At 43.0% G+C, this 19220-nt stretch overlaps 2 protein-coding genes, 1 long non-coding RNA gene and 1 other non-coding gene across 8 annotated transcripts; 1 reads left to right on the top strand and 3 right to left on the bottom strand.

Annotated features, from left to right (window-relative positions):
* Window positions 1-1406: 1406 nt before the first annotated feature.
* Window positions 1407-9089, top strand: dipk1b (divergent protein kinase domain 1B). Of its 2 annotated transcripts, XM_063210878.1 has the most exons (6): window positions 1407-1820; window positions 2051-2206; window positions 2715-2849; window positions 6976-7083; window positions 7667-7843; window positions 8269-9089. In XM_063210878.1, the coding sequence occupies exons 2-6, from the start codon at window positions 2141-2143 to the stop codon at window positions 9079-9081; spliced, it is 1299 nt and encodes a 432-aa protein (XP_063066948.1). In that variant the 5' UTR covers window positions 1407-1820; window positions 2051-2140; the 3' UTR covers window positions 9082-9089. The 2 variants fall into 2 exon arrangements, with proteins under 2 accessions (XP_063066948.1, XP_063066947.1); XM_063210877.1 differs by having other exon boundaries at window positions 1407-2206.
* Window positions 9090-11450: 2361 nt separating this feature from the next.
* Window positions 11451-14984, bottom strand: LOC134458525 (uncharacterized). 4 transcript variants are annotated; one of them, XR_010036591.1, is made up of 5 exons: window positions 14694-14984; window positions 13690-13780; window positions 13186-13530; window positions 12505-12587; window positions 11451-11865 (listed from the first exon to the last, which is right to left on the bottom strand). It is a non-coding gene; the product is annotated as an uncharacterized LOC134458525 (long non-coding RNA). The 4 variants fall into 4 exon arrangements; XR_010036588.1 differs by having other exon boundaries at window positions 11544-11865; window positions 13186-13253; window positions 14694-14982; XR_010036589.1 differs by having other exon boundaries at window positions 11458-11865; window positions 12505-13253.
* On the bottom strand, window positions 12934-13063 carry LOC134459158 (small nucleolar RNA SNORA17). The gene has a single exon (XR_010036807.1). It is a non-coding gene; the product is annotated as a small nucleolar RNA SNORA17 (small nucleolar RNA).
* A 512-nt stretch (window positions 14985-15496) lies between the features above and the next one.
* mrps2 (mitochondrial ribosomal protein S2) lies at window positions 15497-19202 on the bottom strand. The gene is made up of 4 exons (XM_063211421.1): window positions 19129-19202; window positions 18744-18857; window positions 18480-18609; window positions 15497-17242 (listed from the first exon to the last, which is right to left on the bottom strand). Exons 1-4 carry the CDS (start codon window positions 19151-19153, stop codon window positions 16699-16701), a joined length of 813 nt encoding a protein of 270 aa, XP_063067491.1. The 5' UTR covers window positions 19154-19202; the 3' UTR covers window positions 15497-16698.
* Window positions 19203-19220: the final 18 nt, after the last annotated feature.

A 19220-nucleotide genomic window follows, 5' to 3' on the forward strand; every position in this document is an offset into this window, starting at 1 on the left:
GATTACAAACTATAATCCTAGATGTTAATCTGACTGCTTCACCTCGTCAAATCCAGCAGTGTAATCCCATTTATTGGAGTCGTCGTTGAGAATCCTGGGAATCTAATGGTTGGTTGTATATTACGACTTTACTGACTCATATCAAAGCACAACATTATTCACATTCTAAACTGTGATTATTGTTATTATTATGAGGGCCTATAATTATTATTATTATTACTACATTTTATTTGGAGCACCTTTCAAGATACTCAAGGACACTTTACAGTAGTAGGGCAGTAAACGAAACAAAACAAATGCAAGCAATACCTCTTGGTTAAAAAAAACATAGCAACAAGTTAAGTTAGTTAAAAGGCACAAAGGCAAATCAAAAGTCTAATAGTCTAATGATCACCCTTTTTAGTTTTGACATGTTTCATACCCCCACTCCCAGTCCCAAGTGACAATATTGCTGGAAATCAATAACCGTTACTAGAATGAACCCAGAAAGATTTCTATCGCATAGATTGTTTGTATCCGTTGACATGCACCATCACCTCAAATCCACATCAAATGAACATCATTAATAATTATGTCCAGGGCTCTAAATGAACACCACTGGCAACCTGCCAAATGCTGGTTGCCGGAATAAAAATTCAGGTTAACTGGTGGGAAAGATATCTTGCTAGCCAATTTGACCCATTAGTGAGTATGTGTTTGGCTAAGATTAATCTACTAGTCGTTTTGGGTGGTGATGAATAACCTAATTAGAGCCCTGATAAGCCTATCCCCTTTCAGCATTGTAGATGTAGACTAATTGACATGTGCATTAATGAGGTTCGATAGGCCTGCTATTCCATCAGTCCATGTACATTTAAATGTCTGACATAAATAAAGTGTCATATTCTATTCATGGTTTGTCTTTAATGACTGACTTGTTGCACAGTTGCGGACTGAAATCGTCTCTGATACAGTGCAATGCATAGGCCTACCCCTAGCCCCCAAAACAGTTTTTATTAATCTGTGTCGCCCTCTTCTGGTAGTATTTCGACAAGTCATTCTGTTTACACTTGAAAGACTGGTCTCGGAGTCAGCAGGACAACCAAGCACCTTGCAGCACATGCGTAATGCAAGAAGCAAAATCTGAATACAAACATTTATAATATACCGAATACCAAATTTACATTCAAGGCATAAGAAGGGCAATATATTCTGAATTCTGAATTAAGCAGAGAGATTGCATTGGACGGCCACCGAATCCATTGCGTTCTTTTTTTGGCCAGTAGCCTATAGGGACGAGCCATACAAATGTGTGCGTAATGTCACCCAGGCAGTCTTTGTGGCGCAATACATGTCCTTTCGATTTTTATTATTTCTTAATTGTAGGTTAAAACAAAAATGCAGACATTTGTGTCGGCACAAGAAAACCCGCGTCAACTGCGATTGTGCACCAGACCCTCCCCTTTAAAGTCGCCTTCGTCGCTACGCTGAAGCGTAGCAGCAGACTTCACCCAGAGGTTGGCCGACTGGAAGGCAACGGCTGACAAGGCTTCTAGCATTTCAAAATCGGTCCTTACAATAAAGCGGCCCGTAACATCTGTGCCAACCTTTCTGACATCTGCTACTGGACCGGTTTAACCATATGGGCTCGCCATAGCCGGCGCAGATGGCATAGCTAGAACCCAGCGATGGACCGCAATAACATCCACTTCCAGCTCGTCTTTCCTGTTTGATTCATGGAATGGGATGCCTTTCTGTTGAGATTTCCTCTCTTTTCGACCAAGGACACTGTGTGGAATGGCAAAACTTGGCGAATGGCGTCGTTACCCCTGCTACCCCAGGTTATGAAACATGTTTCCCTCTCGGTACCATTCTTGTTCCAGCTTTGTTGACACGCCATGAAGCCCACTTTCTAATGGTGGATTGAGTGATCTGTCAGTTTCTTGGGTTATTCATGCTCATGCCGTTATTGCCGCATGCGATTTTCGGACGATGGACATGCAGTTGACGCCTTTGCTGTTTAGAATCAGCGAACAAGTGGGTGGATGTTTAACGATTTGTCACCCTTCAGTAAGAATGTGACCAGACGGTGAAGTTGGACTATCCGGATTTACCCACCCCCCTTCAACGCGGGCCTCGGGTCTTCAAAGGAGCATCGACGATGCCGCGGAGTTTGCGAAGGCTATTGCACCTGGTGCTCTTCTGCCCGTTATCGAAGGGCTTGCAGGTATGGCTACAACAAGCGCACAGTATGCTCCAATAGGTAGCATAGCGTAATTTATCTCATGTAGCCAAAAATAATAAATTGTACCCCCACCAGAGCCAGGCCAAGTTGCAAGTGGTCCCGTTATTTGATGATGTATGCGCTTCTCTGGGGTACCTTGCCCGGTTTTGGGTCGAGAGCGCATGGGCATGGTCACAGACCCCGGCTTAACAATCCTGATTTTTCGTGCTCATTGTAATCCTGTTATTTCTAGGTTCATAACATCCTACATTTGTCCATTTATGGAATACAAACTGTTACAACATGGGAACCATTTTTCAGAAGATAGCTTTGTTCTCATGAGGATTGTCCCTGTAAAGACACTAGTGTGTGTGAATACGCGCGTGTGCAGCCATTTTCTTGACGGCAGCGCCTTACTTCTCTGACCTTATTTACCTCCCTGTGTTCTTTTTGTCCTTTATTCTGTTATATATGTATCCATTCCCCCGCCCTGTCTCTGTCTGTGTTGTAGTCTCGTATGCCAGCCGTGAAGGTGAAGTATCTGCTGTTGGTGTGGGTGGGGATCTTGCTGCTGAGTTGGGCCCTCTACATGCAGTACTCCTCCTACACCGAGCTGTGTAGGGGGCACGTCTGTCACATGGTCATCGTAAGTACCACATACTAGTTAGTGCCCTGCTGCATGCTTATGGTGCATTCCCCAGAGGTAGGAGCTTCCTAGTAGGCAACCAGAAGGCAGCTACCTCCCACTTGAAAGCGTTCCAACCAGCAAGCCAACCAAACTACAAACATGGAGGGACAAAAATACATATACACTTCTCTAAGATGTCAGCAATGTAAACGACGAGGTGTAAACAATACCATGCGTTTGTTTTTCATGTAGCCGCATTTCATCTTTGAAAGAGGCAATGCCAATAACTACACCTTAGAAAGGTTCATGGGCGGTTTTGCAACTGTTAACCTGTCCAAATCAACTCTATTTTTCCATAGAATGGTGATTGCTAAGTAATGTGCAACATAAACTATTCCTAACACTGTGCGCTGCCATTGCTGTGATGACATCACGATTGTCAATGGGACGAAGTCGGTTTGCTTCGCTTTTGCCCCAGCTCACGACTTGAACATTCCGCTTCAACAGGCGTTCCAATGCATTTCAGCAAGTAGGAGGTCAGAAACATCCCATCTCCCAACCCTGGGGAATGCACCATTACTTGGGGACCAGGAGAATACAGGAATTGTTGTTTTGATGATCCAAACATCCTTTCATGCTGTACAACTTACTAAGATTGGTGTGCCAGGCATTGCCATCAAGAATATGTCATATAATGTTACAGATTTACAGCTTTACCATTATCACCCTTTTGCTTTGAGAGCAAGTCGAGAAAAAAAGGGATTAAAATTTCTATGGGCATTAGAGGGGCACGAGATAAACTTCTAACGTATCCACTGTAATGCCACGAGCAGAAGAGACAACACAGCAGCACTGCCAGTCGATCCTTTGATCTGAAACTAGTCCAGTTTTATTGGAGTGTTCGCATATGGAATACGGGAGGTGTTGACCTTGCTCCTCTCTATGTGTACTGAGGATGTGTCTGCAACTCGATACATACAAAGACCAAGGTCATCTAGCAAGCAAAATGCATGGCAAAATCCAGTGAAGTACACTTAATAGTTGACCTTCTTTACCCTGGACCGCTGCCTGCGTGTGCCAACATTTTGCATTTTGACCCAATTTTGTTTTGTTTCTCCAAACGACGCAATAGGATCTTTACAGACTGTCATGAAATTTCCAAACAGAGGTGTAGTATGCAATGTAACTTATCCTGAATGAAATAGTGGACTGAAAACAGCCCACACACACTCAAGTGTTTTACCAGCAGGGCTCTAAATTAACACCGGCCCAAATTCGGGTTGGCTGGTAGAAAAAATTGGCTAGTGATGAAAAAAGTTATTTGTAGACCTGTTTAGCAGTAATCCTTCCCTTCCCAGTTGCATGCTACCCACACCAAAAGAGGCTTTCAAAAAACAAATCCAAAGGGGCTTTTAGCCTACTCTCGATTAACCTTTGGTGAAAGTGGCCTTGTCACCATTCAATCACATTATTCAAAACAACATAAACCCCAGGTAAGGGTTTCGTCAATAATGTCTACTGTGAGTACAGTAAGTCCGGTCATTTGGAGGTCAGAGTTTGGCCGTCAGGCTTCTTGCTACAGTCTTAACTTGCATTACATCACATGCAGCTCTCCAAAAAGTCTCAAGCTCCATATATCAACAAGGAAGTGAAAAGCACAAATTCTCCTCCAAAAAGCCCCAATTTAATCTCAGTCTCATCACAGTAGGTGCATACCGCAAATGTGCTGTATTGTAAACACGGCTTAAAACTCAGTGCACATTCAGATGCTAGTGTTGCACAATAATCGCAGAGTAGAAATAGCTTTTTGTTGCTGTAAGTTTCTGGGGGAAAATTGACCTGGTTTATGCAAGACCTAAATTAGATGAAAATGTTACTTGTGCTAATGTGCCTTGAGGAGTAAAAAAAAAATGCACCGAATGCTTTCTGAGGAATGCAATCTTTGTTCTTGCTCTAGTGCACATACTCCTAAAAACAGACAACTTAATAACATATGGATCAAGATGCGTATGCTTCAGAGTGCAGAAAGCTTAGAATAAACGGTGACATGATTACTACAAAAGTCTGTCAGATAACAAGGCCGCTTGGCTAAAAGCATTGGCTTGGCGAGGTCTGTTGCCATGTCAACTAATAGAATGGCTGTGTCAGGAGCAGTGTCAAGCCCACAGAAGATTGCAGCAAAAAGGGTATGGAAATTGACAAGAATTGTAATTCAGTTCAACCCGCAAAGCGGTACAGGTAAGAGGTGTTACAGCCTTCTAGATTCTATTGCTCATTTTGGACATATACCTACATTGCAGAATGACAGCGTTGTGGACATATTTACAAATCTGTCTAGAAGATGGAATCTTAAACTTGAGAGAATATGTGTGCACTGGACTGAGAGAATGACTATTCATGTGGTTTTCTTTGTGCACGACCTCTATGTTAATGTTTAGTGAGTGGTGAAGGATTGAGTTGTGCAAGAAGTGAATTCAGAGAGTGTAGAGCAGATCTAACGTGTAGTTTGCAGCTTCATGAGTGGTTTTGATTGGTCAGCACTGTGCTGTGTGGTAAGGATGATATTTGGGCGTTCGTGTTTGATATTTGTGGCTCCTCTTCCACCCAAGGCAATGAGGAATGTAGGCCACTCTCTTGCAGGACTGCCCTCACATTCCAGGACAGTTTAGCTTTTAAACAAGTGTGTGTGTGTATGTGTGTGAGCATGCAGGGTTGTTTTTTTGGTCTGTCAAAGATTAAGGCTGTGTGAGTCTGACAATAAGCGAGTCAAGGAACTGGGAGTTAAGACCTCGGGATAGTTCAGTGGTTCAAGTGGGTCCACACCTTATTGCAGCGAGATGCACATAAGATTTTGTAGATGAACGTTGAATATTTTTTTTTACATTAGTCAGTGAACTGTTGCACCATACTCTGATGCTCTGGAAAAAAAAACATGAAATTGAACTTCCCCTGAAAAAAAAACCCAGAGCATTTTCTGTAAATAGTGGTTTATGGAGTTGCATGAAGATAAAAAAAAGATTGTTTGGATAGGACAGTAGATACAAGAATCTGTGTGTTTTGTTTTTGTTGTTTGTGTTTATTCGTGTCGAGCGGCAGATGATGATGCCCATAATAATGGCAAAGGGAGATTTTGTTTGTAAAGGGCAAAATACATTTCTGTGGATGTGACTATATTTAGTCTTGGCCGGGCATGATTCACATGATGCCAGATTCCATGTCTGCTTGGAACAGCAGAAATACAATGCAATGTCCCGTTTTGTGTCAGTGGGGACTCGCAAGTTTCAAAATAAATACAAAATCCCCTTGCACGGCTCACAGTGTCTTGCTGATGGATGCTCGAAAATAGCATGTTCACAACTCGTACAAAGGAAAAGAAGATTACCACACACTGCTACATTTGGCTTCAATAAAAATGTGATGGTGGTGCGATTCTCTTTTATTTTGTGCAAATTTGAAATAAACTTTTTTTTTAAACTAAACAAAATCAATCTCCACTATTTAGTCAGCAGACATTTGTGTACACAGCCATTTACTGTGCACACACTGTAATCATTCTCTGTGTTTTTTAAATTATCTCTAGAAATAAATCTCCTAAAGACAGGTTGCGTAGTTTAGTAGCCATCACTTTGGCAAGGCATGCACTTGGGAATCGGTTGTATTATCCAACTCTTCCAGGTTATTAGAAACAGTTGTGTGTTATACTTTTCCATAAAAACAATTGAAGAGGATAAAACCAAGTGGCCTGTTACTGGTCTATGTCTTTTGATCGAGTGACTCGTGACTGATTCGCTTCTGTCAAATTGGAGAATCTATTGCCACATCCAGTGATGGTTGTAAAGATCAAGTGTGTAACCTTGGGCAACTGCAAAATGTTTCTGATGAAAAGGGTGGAGTGTGCCTGTAGCTAGAGACGTGAAATAACACTCACTCAATGAGTTCTCTTTGGCCTCTAGCATAGCAGTTTGTTTCCGTTTAAGGACATGCCATGACAGTACATGATAGATGTTGCCATTTGTGTTTTTATAAACTAAAGGAATCTTTTTATGATTTACCAAAAGCGCAGTGACACCCATTGAAGTGGTCAATCGTACACTGGACTGGTCTGATCTCTCGCTCTCTCTCTGCCCCCCTTCTGTTCTCTTAGTGTGATCACTACCGCAGGGGAATCATTGCTGGCTCAGCTTGTAAGGCTCTCTGTGAGGAGAGAACTCTTACCCTGCAGAGATGCCTGTCAACGTCGCCAGCACATCAGGTACACACACACACACACGCACGTGCTTACTGTTTTTATGTTTACAGTAACGCATACCATCTTTACTACACACTTACAAACACTTAGAAATATAATACTTTAATTAATTGCTATATTTCATTCTGTGGTGATGTACGAAGCTGTGTGCCTGGTCATTTTACATGTATAGCATGCACTACATTAGCCTTTATGGCACTAAGACATTCACATACAATATAAAATATGTGTACTGGTAGTGTGCTTAACATATAAGTTTGACATTAAACTATCCCACAAATGTGTTGGCATAGAAGTAACTCTGTAGTTTGTAGTAAATGTTTCTTTTTTTTACTGAAGCAAACAGGGAAAACACTTGAGGCAGTTGGTGTCAGTTAAAGTCAGTGATGTGTGCTTCAGAGGTGAAACAGGCTTCAACCTAACAATTTTTGATCACCAAAAAAATCTAGCCAAACTGAAAAACAGAAACTCCACATAAAGAACTCTTTGTGACACTTTTGTGACTATTGTACAACTTTTCATGACATATGGCATGGTTTTTGTGACTATTGTACAACTTTTCATGACATATGGCATGGCTTTGCAGGTGTACAACGGGATGTGGAAGGAGAAGGCGGTGGTGATCAAGTGTGGCATCGAGGAGTTGGCCAACGGCGACGGTGTCCCCGGCTCCGCACTGAGAGCCGAGAGCAGCCTGTTCGACAAGCCCGCCAGAGGCACCTCCATGGACGAGTTTAGAGAGATGCTGCACTCCTTCCTCAAGGTCTGACCTGTCTATCCATCATCATCCTCTTTTGTCTCTTTTTGGCAAGATGGAAAAACTTGCGTTTTCAAACTGTAAATTGTGTTCTTCACCTTCAGTGGCAAGATATTTGAAAAATGTGTTGGTGCCTTGGGAATGACTGCTGGATTGCACATTCAATTCCATACTTTAACTAGAAATGAAGAGTTTCGTTTTGACTTTTCCACTGTATTATTGGAAATGACTGTTCATACGTCGTATCAGCTGTGTGTGAATTCTTGCCATTCAAATATTTTGAGAACATGCTTTTTAAACATACAACATGCATTTAAATGTTCTAAAATGGATATACACCATTTTGCAATGAAACTCTTCAAATACTCTCAAACATATTTTATCTTCATGAATCAGGCTTTAACCTCTCCCCTCTCTATGCCTGACCACAGGAGAGTCTGGGAGAGCAGGCGTCCCTGGCCACCTTGGTGGCACGGGTGGTGACACTGGCCGACGTCAACCAGGATGGCAAGGTGTCCCTGGCTGAGGCCAAGTCTGTGTGGGCACTGCTGCAGGTGCCTGAGCTGCTGGTGCTCCTGGCGTTGGCTGGTCGTGAGCACACCCCTCGCCTCCTGGGCTTCTGCGGCCACCTGTATGTGACCGAGCGCGTGGCCCACACTGCCCTCTGGAGGCTGGAGGTGCCCCCGTCCCTGCAGCCCGTGGTACCCGAGGCCGTGGGGGTGGCTCTCAACCGCTGGCTGGCACCGGCCTGGCCGAGGCGGGCGCGCATCAGCATTGGGCTGCTTGAGTTCGTGGAAGACGCCTTCCATGGTGCCTACGGCAGCTTCCTGATGTGCGACTCGGGCCCCGAACGTGTGGGCTACAGTCAGCAGTATGACTGCAAGATGGCTGACCTGCGCGGCGTGGCCAGCGAGGCGGCGGTGCGGGGCTACCTGCGCGGACGCACCTGCCAGACCAACGCCGACTGCACGTACGGCCGCGACTGCACGGCCACCTGTGACCGGCTGGCGCGCCAGTGCAACACGGAGGTGGTGCAGCCCAACCTGGCCAAGGTATGCGCCCTGCTGCAGAGCTTCCTGCTCTTTGGCACGCCCGCCGACCTCCACGCCGACCTGGAGAAGCAGCTGCGCACCTGCGTCACCCTCAGCGGCCTGGCCAGCCAGATGGAGGTCCACCATTCGCTGGTGCTCAACAACCTCAAGACCCTGCTGTGGAAGAAGATCTCCAACACCAAGTACTCCTGATCCACCACAGACGACAGAGAGAGGAAGAACAAGACGGGAGACTGAATGAAGGAAAGAAGGAAGAAATTAAGTGAGCGGAGATGTAGAGATGAGAGCTGAAGGTAATAGACAAGACAAGATTGAAGTTACAAGGGAAAGCCAGTATATGGGAGATCATGTAAGAATAAAGAAAATGTGTTCAAAGCAAATGCTGGAAAATTGTGAACAAATGAAAACAAAGGTCAACTAACGAAACAAAGGTCAAAGTAGCGACTCTGTGGAGTACCAAGTAAAAAAAAAGAGCTATGCTGGGCTAAAAATGTTGCTGCTCAACTCTCATTCCTGCATTTCCACCTTTTGCATACTGTACATCTCCCTCCCCAACCCCTTTTAACCCAGAGAATGTCAAGAAGGCACCACTAATGGATCTCAACCTGGGACGACAGTGCAATCTTCTCACGGACACCAGAAGATGTTTCTGCTATTGAAGATGTTTTGCTATTGCCTTTGAGCCAGCAACAAATGAAGAAGAAATGGAAGAAATGAATTTGTGTGAATGGGAGGTGAATCTGGGAATGTAGAACTCCTAGGCTTTACTATGCTGTAGTTTGGGGTTTAAGATATGGTGGTGCCTAGTGCCCTACGGAGGTATTTGGACAATTGCTGTGGGGAGCAGCACTTTCACACCTCCCTACAGTCAGCTAGTAGATACTGTATGTAGGTATGAGACATGCTGAACCAGTCACATTCTTTTCTTATCTACACTGTCCAGTACTGAAGAAAATTCCTCCTTTAGGCAATGTGGCACTGTGTGTGTGTGTGTGTGTGTGTGTGTGTGTGTGTGTGTGTGTGCGTGTGCGCGTGCAGATTTGTGCCTCCATGGTCTGTCACGTGTGTGTCAGAAAGAAGGAGAGAGCGCTCGATCAAATGGGAGATTCTAGAAGATTGATACCTCTGGTAAAGTCCTGTGCAGTGATTCTCAGGCACTTTAGATGCTTCGTAACATCTCCATCCACTAACGTATGTCACTAACGACTGAATCCTCCTCGACCTTGTATTATGCGTCTTGCGTATGGGTACAAAATGTTTATCTACCTAGATTCAACTCGAAACACTCTGGCAAGCCCTTTCTGGGGAATGCTGCTTGAATTCTGTCAGGGGAACCACCATTTCAGCAACTGTGTGTGTGCTTGTTGAACACTAGAACAAATGAAGGATGTGGTTTTTAAATTATTTACCGGGAGTGAAGCTTGGAATACATAGTGTGTGTGTGTGTGTGAGGGAGACGGAGAACAACATTGCTTAATCAGTGTTTGGGAGAGGAGGAGTTGTAATTTACAGTTGTGTTGGCTGTTGGGAGTTTTATGTTCTCATGAGCAAATTACTTATTTGTTGAAGTCTGTACATACTTGATGTAGTTGTCACTCGTGTGTGTGTGTGTGTGTGTGTGTGTGTGTGTGTGTGTGTGTGTGTGTGTGTGTGAGTGAGGGTGGAGAGTTCATGCTATAGTGCATTAATGCTGTGCTGCACTGGGCATTGTGCTGTACAGGTTTGTGCATTCCACACAGCCAGAGTATTGCAACATGAGAGGTACTTATAGCAGATGGTATATTGGTATTGCTTTCTTAATGAAAAAGACTGATTAAAAATTACTCTTAACAACAGTTATGCATGGCACTCAATTTTTGCTCAGATGTGTTTTGTATATTAATTTAAGCTAAATTAGTGTGAGTTTTGAGAGCTATATGTGAGCCGATAAGGGTAGCGACTAGAGATTGGCTCTCGGCAACTGGAGCTGAAAGATCTGAGAAGAATTTGAGATGCAGCAAGTAGAGCAATGGCCTTGCTGGCAATGGACGCTGATGTTGAATTATTCACTGTGAAAATCTTGAATGCGATTTTTGCCTTCCCCATATTTCTGATGCTCTTAAATTCTGCAAGTACACACAGCATGTCTGCTGTTGATGTGAATTGTATCCATACATGAACGGTATAACCAGGAAGAGGGCAATTGGAGTGAAAGTGAAAATGTCACGTCTCATGAACATGACGAGAAAAGAAATACAGTGTATGGCTTTTATCAAATGCTTATTTCAAAGAAGTTGTATTTTCTGCCCCTCCCCGTTTTATGCACATCCAGAGATGACATTTATAGAAATTTTGAGTGTAAAAACAGAGGATTATGAATGTGTGATATTATCATCATAAATGAACAAAGAATATTTGTGGAGCCCTGGTGGGATACAGTATGTCCCAGAGGACTGTGGTGTGCCAAACCTCATCCATGCATAAAGAATAATTCACACGCTCACCAGGACTGACATACACCTTTCACTGCCAATGGTCTGCCATATTGTGAAAACATTTATTCAGGCCCTACCAAGACTCGTGTTTTGTACACAAAAATAATCCATCATCCAAAAACCTGTAGGCTAGTTCCTGTGTGTCTCAGGAACTGCGAAGGCATTGTGCTGACTGAATAAGAGCTTCAAATAGGAATTTCAAAAGATTTTTGTTTATTCACATATTCATTCAGCACAGAACAAAACCGCAATGTAGGTCAGCCAACTCTTTGGGATGAAAGCTACACTGCAAGACAAGGCCCACACAGCCAGGACCCTTCTTGGTGCCTTGCCACTAACCACCGTTTTGTACAGTTGAACTTGGAAAAACGTGCAATTCTCCAGACTTTGGTTGGGCAGCAGCCTCCTCACAGAACACAGTGGATGTCCTTGACCCATGTACTGTATGCCAATGTAGCTCCAGCATGGTGAAGACCGCAAGGAAGAGGACAATGTCCTTGATCTATAAGAAACAGGTTAAAAAACAAAGATATGGTTAGAGGTTGTAACTGCATTCAATGTGTGCCACTATACCTAATTCTAGTAATATTGATTCTAGTATAACTCAAATGTATATACAGCCATGAAAAAATTCAGAGACCACTTTGAAATAATCCGTTTTTACTACTTATTGGTATTTGTATTTATTTGCAGAAAATGACAAATAGTCAAAAAACAATGTAATGTTTTCAGACCTCAAAGAAAACAAGTATTCACTTTAAAACAAAGTAATAGTAATTGTTTAACTTGGGAAGAGTTCAGAAATTGATTTTTGGTGGAATAAGCCTAATTTATAATCATAGCTTTGATGTGTTTTGATATGCTTTCCACCAGTCTTTCACATTTCTCTTGGATGACTTTAAACCAGGCCTGGTGGTCTCTTATTTTTTTCCCCTACGGCTATATACAGTACATGTACTGTATATTACCTAAGTCAAGATATCCACACAATCAACGTCCAATGTTTCCACAATCAACAGAAAACCACAAACAATCGACACAAGTGTCAAAGTGTGTGTGTGTGTGTGTGTGTGTGTGAGAGAGAGAGAGAGAGAGAGAGAGAGAGAGAGAGAGAGAGAGAGAGAGAGGTGTAATACCATACCATGTAGCTTCTCCATTTCAAAGTTTCAAATGGTCACGTGGGAGACTCTCATAGGGGACTCTTCAAGGGTGAACTAAATTGGTCTTGGCATATGACAAATGAAAAATAGAATTAGGGAATGTCTGTGTCTCATGGGCCGAGCAATATTATCAGACAAAACTGAAGAAAAGACAACACTGTGTTTAAATTTCCCAAGATACATAATTTAAGCTAGCAGTTCTTTATTGCATCCCCTATGACATACTTTGCAGTTCATGTTGTACAGTAAATTATGTGAATTATGACATATTACAGTCATGGGAGAGCTGAGAATTTTAATTATTAATGGAGAAATATGCTGTATTGCCAAGTAACTCGCATACTAGAACTATATGTACAATACTCTTCATTGCAGGGATGGAGGTGATGTGTGGTTGGCTTTACTGTGTTTTTATTTGGCTGATTTCCATGCCCACAGCCCACTGCACAGGGCATGCAGGCCCGACTCAAGCCAGTTTCTGTTTGCCCGCTTTTGGCACAGCAGTGGCACACGTGGCCCAGCTACGTCTCGAGGGGCAAAAAGGTCCACATGATCATCTCAATTAAACAGCACACAGGTAACAAAGAACAATTCAATAAAATTAACAGTTAATTACGTTGTAATAACAATGCACAAACGTTCTTGCATTAACATAGACATACCCAGTGTACAGGACAAATGGAAATCTCTATGGCAGCAGTCCCTGTGCATCTCAGACACTGGTCATCTCCTGAATCAAGGATGAAACGGCCATACAATTGCTACATTCTAACCATTATTGTAACTGTATGGTTAAGTTTACACTACCACTGTTAAGCAGCATTCTGACATTGAGCCCACGGTGTAACGAATCATACCATCTATATTGACAATCAGGGCCGCTGACAGCTTTGGCTGGGCCCGGGACAAAAGCATCTGAAAGGGCCCCAAATCCAATCAATACAATGAGGATCCAATCCTGGGCCCCTCTCTACCTGGGCCCGGGACAAGTGACCCCTCTGTTCTTACTGATAGAAAATGAACAGATTAGCCTATTGGTTCCCATATACATGTTGTATTTTGCAAATTTATTCAGTTATACTACTCCTAGCCTACCAGCTTTCCAGGGTACACTGTCAAGATAATTATTATTATGCATAATAATGCAAAACATAATGCATAATTACCTACAGCCCATCTGACTGACTTGCTTGTGAGTCCACCTCTCCTCAGTCCACTTTTCCTCAGTCATGGTCCAGCTGGCAGCTACAAGCAGTTCTAGATGATCAAGCACACATAGGGTCAAAGCAGCCAACAGAGAAGATTGTATAACCAAGCATTTTTAAAAAGTGTCATATACCTACAATATTTTAAAGTAGACTAAATTACTACATAGGCCTATTCCACCGGTAATTACTTAAGAAAGACTGTGAAAAGGGAACAATTTGATCTTTCTGTAAAACAAAATAAATGCCAAACTGATGTAATATGATCATTACAAGCAACTTAATAGCCATCTAGATATCAGTGTGATACATGCACTTGTGTAACACGTTTGTATAATCCCTTCCAGTTGTACCAGAACCATTAAAGACAGCTGTCGCACAGTTATAGAATTTCATACAGCACATTCCGGGCAGTAGAAATAACAGGTGTCAGTCCACAAATCACTGACTATCATATTAACTGTATCGCAAGGTTGTAGCGCCTCTAGCGGCAAATATAGCCTATACCAGTCCATTGCCTGCAAAAATCTACTGTACATTCTCCCAAAATAACCAGCATTCTCCGATAACATAGGCCTAAAACGAAATTTGACCAACATTTTCCATTAAATATTTTTTTCATGACCCATAAATAGCAAACAGCATCGCTACCCAGAATCATCAGTGCTGGTCCATCATTGTGCAGCCATATTTAAGCTGGAAGTTTCTGAACACCGAATGCAACACGTGTCACAAGTGTTTCATATTAGGCTAATAGGCCATCATTATTCGGTTTAGGGGCAACACTGGCTTGACTACCATATCATATTGCAAACGGTGATGAAATCTGCTTGTCGGGTATTGCAATGCGTAATAAGGACATTGCGTACGATTGCGCACCAACAAACAAGGATGCCTGGGAAAAGGATAATCAATTTTGATATTATGTAGGGCTACTTAATTCAAAATATTGAGCGTTATGTTACCTCCATTCCTGGTTCTGTCATATCGTAGTAGAGTAACTTCGTCTTCCAGTGTATGCTATGGAGTATTACGCATAGCCGAAATAATTCGGTCGATTTCCATAAACACGCACAACGCGAATGTCTGTCAAATACAATATACATCTCGTATCCTGAAGTTGAAATCGTTTAAAATCTCGTGTCGAGTGGCTTCCCTAAAGTGAGCAACGCGGAGGCTTATCTGTCGTGCCATCTGCGCTCTTCTGGTCATTCCCAAGTGTGAGCGCGCGCGGAGGGTTGTGCGTGTGTCGTGTGGGTGTTTCACGAGGACATGGCGTTTGAGGAAGAGAACCAGAGCCATCTAATAACAGAGTTACGTCACTCCCATAGACCTCTATGGTCCAATCTTTCCACAGCAATGGCGGCTCTCAGGGAGCCTCACGGAGCGTTAACATGGAAATCCCCATTGAATTTAGTTCCATTAGAAGTAGTTACTTAGTTCTAGGAGGTGGCCGTAGAACACAGAAAATGTGGTAAAGGTAATGTAATTTGTTTGTACTTAATCTTTGTTTGGTATGTGATGGTTCTGTGTTAGTTTCCAACGAACAGAAGTTTGCTGTTAAGAAACATTGTAATCTACGCGAATCACATCACCAACCGACTTCCTGGTCCCCGGTTTGCGCAACTCTTATTAGACGGCTCTGAAGAGAACGAGTGCGGTTACGTAGCCTACGTAGTACCTAGCTAGTAACGCTGCTCACACCAAACATTTTTTAAAGTATTTTTAATTTGACTTAATCAATTGGTAGGTTTGATATGGCGTTGTACAATATGGTGGAGGCTTCAGTGTTTGTTGTATGCCAAGCAACACCACTACACGTACAGTGCCTTCAAAAAGTCTACACACCCTTGTTCAAATTCCAGGTTCTTGTTAGGTAAAAAAATGTCAGAAAGAAAAATATTTTTTCCCACTTAAATCTAAATTATTATCCTGCACAATGCAATTGAAAAACAAACTCAACGCTTTAAAGGGAAAGAATAGAAAATAAAAAACTTAAATTGACATGGTTGCATAAATATGCACACCCTTAAACTAGGCCTACCTTGTTGTAGCACCTTTGGCTTATATATTACTCAGTCTTCTATTATGCCACTGTGTTTTGATATGTTTCTTCAGACATAACATTCATGCTTCTTGAAGACATAGCAAGAAACCTCATACAGGAGAACAAGTATAGGCATACTAGAGCCAGTCTATAGCAGTGACCATGGCTTTCATTCTGCCCCACCTCTAGCCCAACAGGCCAGACCATTCATTTTGAATTAATAAGTAATTCATGTGGTCAGGTAAATCCAGACTACTTCACCACATCTTGAAGAGTGCGCACAAGTCACATGCATGTTGCTTGACAAATTAGTATTCATTCAGTAACCATTATGCTTGCATTTGTGGTCAATGAGATGGCGATTGATCAAGTTTAGCCAAGCCTACTGTTACAGTTGTTTTAAGATTCCATTATCATATAGGCTAATGCAGTGCTTTATTCCCAGCATCTGTGAATAATGGTAAATAGGTCTGAAATTGTCAGCAGTCAGGTACTAAATCATCCTCACAGTTTTTATACATCATAATTTTGTCCAGTAATGCTTTTTCATTCACCAATGAGCCAGCTACATTATAAAAAGTGCACATGCCTAGGCAGGGAATAGTATGCAGAGAATTTTAACATGAGACTAGTACCAGTTGCCAAATACATTTACACAATAACTAGGCATTAGACACTGTTTAATATACTTTACACATAACTCTTTATTCTCTTCACACATCCACCATAACTGCAGTCCAGTACATTGTTAACTTGGGATAGGCGTACGCTGATTATTGACTTTGGCTGTGTGGTGTTGAGTGGTGAAGTTTGCAGTGCTGACTTGTTTGTACAACACTGACATGACCCATATCACATACTCCCAACATACAATCCCATACGTTGAATAGATGGTTCAAAGTCACTCGTTGGCTACGGTGAGTTCAACTGGATGTGGTGGAAGGCCCCAGGCCCTTGAGCAGCTCCAGCTGCTTTCGTTTGTCCTTGGCCCGGTTGATGGTGACCTTGAAGAGCCGGCAGTAGAGCTCCATGGCAGCGGGCGTGTCGTCGTTGGCGGGCACCGGGTAAGTGATGAGACTGGGGTTGCAGTTGGTGTCCACCACCCCCACGGTGGGTATGTTCATCTTGGCCGCGTCGCGGATCGCCACGTGCGTCTGGAAGACGTTATTGAGCGTGGACAGGAAGATGATTAGGTCGGGGAGGCGTACGCCAGGGCCGTACTGAATGGTGGCGTTGGTCAGCAGGCCACCCTGCCAGTAGCGTGTGTGGGCGTACTCGCCGCACTCCCGCGCTGTGCGCTCCACCAGGTGGCCAAACTGACGGTAGCGGCTGACGAAGAGGATGATGCCGCCGCGGAAGGCCACGTGGGCCGTGAAGTTAAGGGCCTGCTGCAGGTGAGGCACCGTCTGCTCCAGGTCGATCACGTCCGTGTCCAGCCGGCTTCCAAACAGGTACGGCTCCATTAGCCTGGGAAAGAAGACCAAATAGTGTGTAAATTAAAGATGCACTGTGTAGGATGGTAGGCAAGTATCGCAACTATGCTGCTAATTGAAACTGTGCTGCCTATTACCAAATTTGACCTTTTCATGAATATATACTAAATAATAAACGTATATTTACTAGTATGACCGAAATAGCTTACACAGCTATTGGTTGCCCTGATTACAACAAAATGCATTCCAACACAGAAGGCCATATATGTGCAAGATGCTTACACTTAGTCTTGGGGATTGGAATATTGACTGCAAGTTGGTCATATGTGCTCCTGCACTAGTTTGCCACTCGGGACTTGAACCTACCACCTACCAGTCAATACTCCAGTTGATACCGCTGAGCTCAAGGTTCAGACAGGTCATCGCTACAGATACTGTGGGAGGCTTCGGGAGGGAGGTTTACTGTAACCTGGTTCTCACGCAGATGGATATTCATCCTCGAGCGAGGTCACGAAGTTTAACGAAGATGCACGAAGCGCGAAGGGTCTGCGCGAGAGCCAGGCTAGGTTTACTGCTAGCTGGCATCCAATACACTCATCCCCCACTCCCACTCACTCGACTTTGCAACAGACACTTCAGTTGTGACAGAGTAATATACTCTTAAAAGGAAATGCAATATTAATTTGCCCTGAGAGCATTTCATGAGGGTTCCTTCAGTTTTTAACAGTTTGCGTCAAATCACAACAGTGATCAGATCACTGGATCATAACACACTGATGTTCACTGGTGGAATCCTCATTGCAATTAATGCAATGGTGCCGGTGCTGTGGAGGCTAGGTCTTAACAAGACATCACAATTTGTGAAATGGGATATTCCATTGCTTTTTCTTAAAATAGATATACATATTACATTACATTTAGTAGACACTTTACCAAAGTGACAAATCGAACACAGAGGATATTCAAGCAAGTACAGAGTGTGGGGTCAATACAGAGCATGTTCACAAGCAATGGAGAACAGATAGAGAGCAATAACAAGTGTAGTGCAAGTTCGTGCGCAGGATTGGAGATGAGTAGAGTTAGATATGTTATACCAGGAAACTCTCTCGGAAGAGATGACACACGCAAACACACACTTTCTGTACAGCTCATATCAAATGCAAGTTAACCCCTGTGCGCACCATATTCATTGCAGGCATCATCATAATCATCATCGTCGTCGTCATTATTATTATTATTACTTATTACATTTGAACTTGAAACACACTCACCTGTGTCGACATCCCTTTTTGTGCCCGAGGTGAACACGTGCATCAAACAGGTCCTTCAAGCTGAAGAGTTCAGACACTCGGAAGAAGTCTGGGTGGCTCAGCGGGACATTTAGGAGTTTGTTTTGGTCAGCTGTAAAGAGACATTTTATCATATATTTTTTAACATGGTAATATAAAAGACAAATACACCCATACCATAATATATGGATTGGCTTGACAGTAGCCTAGACTCAGACAGGTGACAGACACAGAAGTGTTATTTACCGGTGTTGTCACTTGGTGTCAACACTGCCTTTGGTAACGCTGCTGTGCTGTAGGATTGGCTGCTGCAAGACAGAGCAGCTGCCGCAAAGCGAGGGCACCGGAGTCCACAGATTGCTGTAACGGGAAAAATGCATTAAAAAAACAAAAACAAAACAAAAACACACATTTGTTATAAGGCACGCTATTGACAACAAAAGTGTATGACAGCTAGCCGACAGTAGGCTAAACTCAAACCAGCGTATCTCTTTCATCAAATCTGAACATGTTTTGAGCTACTGCAATAAAACAAATGCACTTCAACACACGAGAAGAGACTATGGCAACACTTTATATAAGAAACTACAATAATGTGTTGAAACGATTTAGAAACAAAAAAGCTATTCACCTTTCGTAAGCATCCCGGCGGCCATGCTTGTCACTTGAATCTCCGCCCAGTGAAGGTCATAGATGCACCATGGGATGGCGAGTCCAAAAGCA

The sequence above is a fragment of the Engraulis encrasicolus genome, chromosome 11 (genome assembly GCF_034702125.1).
Source record: "Engraulis encrasicolus isolate BLACKSEA-1 chromosome 11, IST_EnEncr_1.0, whole genome shotgun sequence".
Classification (NCBI taxonomy): domain Eukaryota; kingdom Metazoa; phylum Chordata; class Actinopteri; order Clupeiformes; family Engraulidae; genus Engraulis; species Engraulis encrasicolus.